The 8,343-nt window shown below is 33.1% G+C and overlaps 1 protein-coding gene across 1 annotated transcript; it reads right to left on the reverse strand.

Moving 5' to 3' along the window:
* Positions 1-3,637: 3,637 nt before the first annotated feature.
* LOC107496211 (receptor-like protein 7) lies at positions 3,638-7,119 on the reverse strand. The gene has a single exon (XM_021127048.2). The coding sequence runs from the start codon at positions 6,967-6,969 to the stop codon at positions 3,871-3,873; it is 3,099 nt and encodes a 1,032-aa protein (XP_020982707.1). The 5' UTR covers positions 6,970-7,119; the 3' UTR covers positions 3,638-3,870.
* Positions 7,120-8,343: the final 1,224 nt, after the last annotated feature.

Here is an 8,343-nt window from a genome sequence, read left to right on the forward strand (position 1 = left end):
TGCGGGTTATTTTTCAGTTGTTTTTATTTAAAAGCAAGAACTATATCATTTCCCTCAAATCATTTTGTGTATGAAAAATAATTAATATATCTAAAAATTAGATAGTTAAAAAAACCCTTTTGTCATTTGTTTATTTTTTTGATTGGTAGTTCTTTGGTCTTTCGTGAAAATGAATAATGAAAAGAATTGAGTATTTACTAATTTTATTTATTTTAGAGGTTTCTAAAATATTCATTGATAATGTAATTCAATTACAATTTGTGTTGGAAAAATAACACAGGATTTGTTATAGAGATGGAAATGAAATTCGGTGTGAAAAAACAACTAATGTGCTTTTAATGCAAATTTTCTTATATAGTAATTTTCTACTAATATGTTAAATTATGTTAATAAGAAAATTAAATTGAAAATATTCTTTGGATAGAAAATTTTGTGATTATTGTTGTTATAGGAATTGTACAAGTTTATATTACAGTAACTTATTTGTACGTACGTATTCTCTATTAGATATAGATAAATAAGAATTCAGAAATAAGATTTTGATTTTAACGAAAAATCACCATGGCATAGACTAATATTTCTCGAGTTTCTTTTCACAAAAGTTTAGAACCATTTCGTCCATTATTCATAAAATAATTAAGCAACCCCTGCATATAAATTTTTGAAATCCATATAAATTATATTTCATTTATTTTCAAAGTTGAATTTATAATTTTATATATTTATACTTATACAAAGAAAGATTTTAGTTCACATACATTCCAGTAAAAATAAATAATGAAACCATTATTATGTAGGTAAAATATTAAATATACCAATTTCTGCCATTTTCAGTCATTAATTAATACAATAGAAATGCATATATATCATGACAATCAATATATATCAAAGAATATTCAAAATGAACATTTTAGTCCAGCCCTTCATCAACGTAATCCCAAGTCTTCCCCATTCCCTGGCCATGGATGTAACTAATTAAGATTTGTGGTAATTAACAATAATGCAAGTTCTGGATCTTGGATGAGCACTCGTGGTATGCTTCAATCATGAAATAATGTCGTAAGAAAAAGGACGTCCAAGACAAAAGGAGCACCACATGGAGAGTTCCACGCAATGAATGAAAATAACTTCATGCATGGGTTAGAAAATAATTTCATTTCATTAGCCTTTGAATGAGTCAAATGGTGAGAAACAACTGGAGTAATTATCCACTGCTGTATTTAATTATGTTAATAAGAAAATAAAATTGAAAATATTTTTCAGATCGAACAAAATAAAATTGTGATATTATTATATATTGTTATCTGTCAATATAGATTAAGATTAAATAATACTTATATTATTATAAATAATACTTATATTACTTTATTTATTTACATTATCTCCCTAATCCTCTTAGTCAAGCATGCATTTAGGAAAGGGTTGGAAAAATTGTAGATTTGAAGACTTTGTGACAAGAACGTATTTGTTGGGATGAATTGATGGTATGATATTGTGCTACAACCATAGTTATCAGAACCGAACCGGTGATCGAACCGATAAGGTTACTGGGTCACTGGATCACTGGTTCAACCGGTGGGTCACTGGTTCAACCGGTCAACCCGGTATATATATTTATTTTATTATATTATTATTATAGGTAAAAACTCACATACAATTGTTTTTATGTGAAGTTGATATTTAAGAACCGTTAGATGATTTGACAAGTTTAACTAAATATCATCTAAGAAATTTCAACAAAATGAGTGGCTTTAAAATTAAAATAAATTGAATATAAATAAAATAAAAACTTGATATATGTATTATAATATGTATATAAATTGGCATACGGAGTATGGTGTTCTTCCACAACGCTGGTGCGTCTAGGCTCTCCTTCAGACCCGACCGGTTCGGTTCGGTCCGGTTTTCACTGGATTTGACCGGTTTTCACCGGTTCATATCGGGTTTGACCGGGTCAATGTCTTAAGCGGTTCGGAAGCTGGACCGGACCGGTATTAGCTCCGGTTCACCGGTTTTCCGGTTGAACCGGCCGGTCCGGTCCGGTTTTGATAACTATGGCTACAACTCTTGCTTAACGATATAATTAATTAATTAACAACTACATGCAGAAATGCAGCTTTATGCAACTAGAAGCACAAATGCATGCAACATGCAAGTGTGTGATATTGATATGTCTTATGCTTTCCCTTTCTCTCAACCAAATACATTAAGTTATTAGAATCCAGCTTTACTGCCAAAAATGCTTCTTACTTTCCCATTTTCTTGATTAACTTCTCATCTCTCTGTAATATACTAACATCTCTTTGTATAGCAATTAGCTTCTCTGCTTTCAGCTGATGGCTTAGTTTGTATTAAATTAAGAGATTAGTAAAGATATTGACAAATGTGTGCTTGTTTAGGAGTTGGGACACTAAATTAAACAGTAGAATTAAGTCAGAGAAGTGGAAACTAACGTGTGGTGTATGTTGTTGAATTTGCATGAAAACAGAAAAATATAATAAATAGAGGAGACAATTATATACTACTATAAAAACATTGCAAAGGATGAAATGAAATTTCATCGGTCATCAAGTTAGAACTAAGATCAAGGTATTGCAGGCCATGCCATGAGAAATGATCTATTGATGTCAACTGATTTGTTGAGAGGTTCATAAGATATAAAGAATTCAAATCGTGTATCCATTTGGGGACTTTGCCTTGGAGCTTGTTATGAAATTTTCCTGAGAACTTTGGAAAGTCAAGAATGGTGTTGGAAAATAAGCGCAACATGTACAAATTGGAGAAAGTGTAATTGGCATTGACATCAGATTTTAGTGATATTGATTCATAGCCTGAAAGAGTAAGAGAGCTCAAGTTCTGAAATTTGGAGAAGAGTGAAAAATTGACAAAACCACCATGGTTATCTGATGACAAACACAATTCAGTGAGGTTCACAAGGTTGTTATCTTATGATATTGTGGTACAACGTTGCTTATTGTATTTGTAGGGCCATAACCACTTTCAATGTAATTGCAACTACTTTGCACTTCAACTCCAACACCACTTTCTTACGTAGGCTTTTGGTGTTGGGTCACTTGAGTTATTGCATGATATTTCAAACTGATAGTTGGCCCATACAACTTTATTAAGTTAGAAATTACGACGCATTACTCGAGTAGTCAGTTCATTCGTCTACTTAAACAAGTGTTAAAGGTTTGAATCCCACTTGCTACATACACCGATCCATTGGCCAACCACAGATCCATGACGGATTAGAACATGAAAAAGCATCATTTTACTAAATAAATTTTGCTATCAAAACTTGTCAATGACACAAGAATGATGAGCATGAAACGCTAGTCAGATTGTAAACCAGTTGAATAAAGTGAGAACAATTATATAATTTCAGAATTCTTTTGCAACGTCATCAAGTATACATTAACACCATACTTCATAAACATACACAATATAATTAATTAACAACTACAGGATATTCTGTTATGTTTCCAAGTCACAAATGAATGCAAGTGTGATATGTCTTAGGCTTTCCCTTTCAGCTGATGGTTTAGTTTATATCAAATAAAGAGATTAGTAAAGATATTGACAAGTGTGTGCTTGGTTAGGAAACAGTGGAATGAAGTGAAAGAGATAGGGGAAACAATTATAATACTACCATAAAACATAATTTTCTTGCAACATCATCATATATATGTAGCAACACACTTACAATTTATAAAACAAGACTTGCAGACATTTAAAGAAAAAAAAAATACAATCTCAAAACAAATAAAATATAAAAAGACACAACAGCAATAACCAACATCTGAAACAAATTCCCCATGCAACAATGAACTTGAGAGTGGCCCCAAGAAGAAGAAGAAGTTGTGGCCATTAAGTTGTTCTTGCACGCCGATTTCCACGCCTCCTTCTTTTGATTCTTTTGCCTCCAAACATGATCACAAGCCATTGAGGCTTTCCAATTGAGAAAACACAGCATCCCAAGCCAATTCCAAGGACCATTCCACATGCATATCCTATTGCCACTGGTTTCCAACCAAACCCAAATTTGTCTTCAGCCTCAGAAGGTGGATATTGTTGCAAAGGGACATTGTTGTTGCATTGAATTGACAATGGCAATCCACATAACCCCATGTTTCCCTCATAGGAATCATTTGAAAATGTATCAAACTGTTTTCCTTTGGGTATTGGTCCCACCAACTGGTTTTGGGAAAGATTCAAGACTTCAAGAAAGTTCAGATTTGTCAATTCAGTAGGAATATTCCCAGTAAGCATATTTGAGGAGAGATCCAACGATTCCAGATTTGTCAAATTTCCCAAAGAGTAGGGGATATGACCAACAAGCTTGTTATGTGAAAGGTTGAGGCCTTTGAGTGCTTGAAGCTCTCCAATAATACTTGGAATCTCTCCTTCAAATTTGTTTATTGACAAATCTATATTTACAAAGACTCTGGGAATTTTCGTAAAAGTGGTACTAACTCCTTTAATTATTGAAGTCAAAGAATGATCTGTGTCTTCTTCAATAATTCCCTCTCCTCCAAAGGAGGCACCGGTCTCAAAGTAATAATCCGAACTAAGCACTTCATCATCCACAATCTTCATGGCTTGAAAATTTTGTATGTATGCTTTTGGAAATGAGCCGCTAAAGTTATTACATGATATGTCAAAAATCTTCAAACTTGGAAATATAATTTTGGACTTCAAATTTGCAATGGGACCGTACAACTTATTGCTTCGCAAGACTAGTATTTCCAAAAGTGATATATTCTGAAGCCAATAGGGAAATGTATCTTCAAATTGATTATTACCGAGATTTAATTCCTGAAGAGACAAGGAATTGGACAAAGATTTTGGCAATAAACCTTCGAACTGGTTGTCATTGAGAATCAGTGTCTCCAGTTGAAGACCATTTAAAGTATCTGGAAAATTGCCATGAAGTTTGTTCATTTGTAGATCCAAATGCTCAAGGGTTGATGAGCTATTGGCAAGGCACTGTGGAAATGTTCCTGTGAATCTGTTGTGGGACAAGTTGATATCACTCAGACTTGTTGTATTACAAAAGAAGGAAGAAATGTCATCATCCATCAAGTTGAAACTAAGATCAAGGTATTCAAGTTGATACCATGAGAATTGACCCATTGATGTCAACGAGTTATTTGAGAGATTCAAATAACTTAATGAATCTATACCATGTATCCATTTGGGAACTTTTCCTTCAAGTTTACTATTGGATAATTCAAGAAACTCTAACTCTGAAAAGTTTCCAGAGAATGTTGAATAACCAATAATATTGCTAGAAAGCAACCGCAGTGCCCTCAAACTGGAGAAAGTGTGATTCACACTAGTTTCAGATTTTAGCCATAATGAAGTACAACCTGAAAGATAAATATACTCCAAGTTTTGAAGCTTAGAGAAGAGTGGGAAGTGGACAATACCGCTCCAGTTATCTGAAGACAAACACAAACGAGTAAGGTTGACAAGATGGAAAATCGATTCTGGAAAGTTTCCTTGGAGCTCATTGTTGCACAAGTCTAAATACTTCAAAGAATAAGATGTGATTTCACTTATGTGCCCTCTGAATCTGTTATTTGATAGATGTAAGTATCTCAAAGACTTGAGGGATAAGGCCCACTGAGGAATTGTCCCATTTAATAAGTTGCCTTGTAAGTATAATTGAGTGAGATTTAAAAAGGCTACTTTGTGAGGTAGTGGTCCCTCAATTTCATTATAAGAACAAACCAAGGAAGAGAGTTGAGTTAAGGCAAATAATGAGGATGGCAACTTCCTTTGGAAATTATTATACGAAAGGTAAAGGAATTGCAAATTGGTTAGCCCATCAAACACATTTGGAATTTGACCACTAAGCTTATTCCCTGAAAGATCCAAGTAAACAAGATGATGAAGGTTTGAAAGAAATGGTGGGAACGAACCAGTGAATGCATTCCATGAAAGGTCCAAGTGAGTGAGATGCTGAAGGTTTGAGAGCAATGATGGGATTGAACCATTGAATCCATTTTCAGGCAAGTACAAAAAAGTTAGCTGTGTGAGGTTAGAAAAGGAATCAGGGATTTGTGATCCTGGAAATTGACAGAATGAAAGATACAAAAAACTAAGAGCAGTACTGCAATTCAACTTTGGAACATGGACTTGAATGTTTTCATTTCCATGTAGATTGAGCTCATAAAAATTGGGTAAACATAGAATGTGACTAGTCAAGTATCCCCTTATTCCAGTATCACCAAGACTAAGAGTAACCAAAGAGAAAGAGAAAGACCAATTGGACAAAGGGTTTGGTGTTAAGCTAATTGAAGACATGTTTGTATAATCCAATACAATCTCACGCAAAGCTGTTGCATTTTGCAACATTTTCTTCCAAGTTGTTTCTTTCCACATCAAATGATAATTCGAAGAGAGATCAAGTGATTGTAATTTGGAAAGGTGTGAGATTTGGGAAGGAATTTCACCTTTGAATTGACAATTAGATAAATTCAAGTGTGTGAGACTCACAAGCTTACTAAACTGAGATGACAACGGAGAAAAATGGAAAGAATTGAAAGCAAGGTTGAGTGTTTGGAGATGCGTAAGATGAAAAAGAGTGCTATTGGGATTCATATTACCTACAAGAGCACCACAACTGAGATCAAGGCCAATCACGTGGCCAGACACCGAGTGGCACGTGACACCCATCCATGAGCAACAATCTGTCCCATTCTCCCACGTACTCATCTTTGGATAAACATGGGGGCACTCATAATCATACTCATGCTCATACTCATACTCATACTCATACTCATACCCATAATAATATTCAAAAAAGGAAGTGTTAAAAATGAAATGGGTCTTAAAGTGAAGCAAGGCAGAGCTGTCTTGGGAATGGCATAGATGCGAAGAAGACAAACATGCAAAATGGAACATCATAAATATATACACACACACCACCACTCTAACAACCAACAACACCAAATACCCCATTGATTATTGATTCAACCTTTTGCTTATTGTATGTATATATGGCTTACTTGAAAATGGGATTGGTATGTCACTCATCAATTAGGATCCATCTATTTATAGATATTTTTTCTAGCTGGAATTACAAGCACCTATACCCAGCCAATGCATGATTTCTAGATTAATATTCATACTATTCCAATCTATCAATGTCCAAGACTAATTCATAATTGAAGTTTAGTTTTCTTCTAACCCGAGACCCACATAATTTTATTTCCATGATAGAAGGCATTTGTGGATGAACTTAGCTTGACTCACCAAGCTAAAACTAAGGTCAATATTGGTATTATATGTGGAAATCAATGGGCATGGGAACAAAAAGTTGTTCATGACAAAAGGGGCACGATCCAGGTCCATGTTAAGAAATAATTCCATTTGATTAGTCTTTTTTCTTTTTCGACAATTTTTATTGGCCTTTTTTGTTTGGGCTAGAATATTGCTTAGCCTTTGAGTGAGTCAAATGAGAAAATAGTTGGAGTGAGAGGCTGGTATCGTTTCTTTGAATTTTGGTTTTGTTGTTTATATTTGTTTATGGGTATGAATAAATTATGATAGCTGTGGTACGTGGGTCTTGGAGTAAGAAACCTGACTCATTTTTTTTAATTTCTTGTTGTAATTATACTCACTGAAATATACGCCATAAAGAAAAAGAAGCAAAATATACTAGTTCTAATGGGTTATAATACTGTACATAAAAAACTAGAATAAACAAATATTCAGTCACTAAAATAAAAACGAATAATTAGATTTTTTTCTTTAAATTTATTTTTTAAGGCATTGATTTATTAGAGTAAATATCAATTTTCTCAAAACGATATCATTTTAGTTGTGAAAAAGAATCAATATGCGTAAAAAGAAAGTAAATAGTTAAAACCGCTTTATCAATTATTTTTTGTTAGGAACCGTCCGTCTTTCATGGAAATTACTAATTGAGTATTATTTATAGTAGAGGTTTTTAAAATATTCATTGATAGTAATATAGTATATAATTCAATTACAATTTGTTTTGAAAAAGTAACATAGGATTTGTTATGGAGATGGAAATGAAATTAAGGTGAAAATAAAAAAATAATGTGCTTTTAATGCAAATTATCATCTACTAATATATTTAATTAAGTTAATAAGAAAATTAAATTGGAAATGTATAACCTTTGGATTAAAAAATTTATTATCGTTATTCTTCTTCTTTTTCTTATTCTTGATGGAAGTAATTGTACATATGAAGAGTAACTTATTTGAATCTGTATGGAAATCAAGTAGAAGGCCAATTGCCTAAATCTTTGTCCAACTGCACAGAGCTGGTGGTTTTAATTCTTGGCAACAATCGAATAGAGGATA

The sequence above is a fragment of the Arachis duranensis genome, chromosome 7, assembly GCF_000817695.3.
Source record: "Arachis duranensis cultivar V14167 chromosome 7, aradu.V14167.gnm2.J7QH, whole genome shotgun sequence".
NCBI classification, from domain to species: Eukaryota; Viridiplantae; Streptophyta; class Magnoliopsida; order Fabales; family Fabaceae; genus Arachis; species Arachis duranensis.

Excerpts from the sequence above, each read along its gene's own strand:
- LOC107496211 (XM_021127048.2), bottom strand. The coding sequence starts at position 6,969 with ATGGGGTATTTGGTGTTGTTGGTTGTTAGAGTGGTGGTGTGTGTGTAT.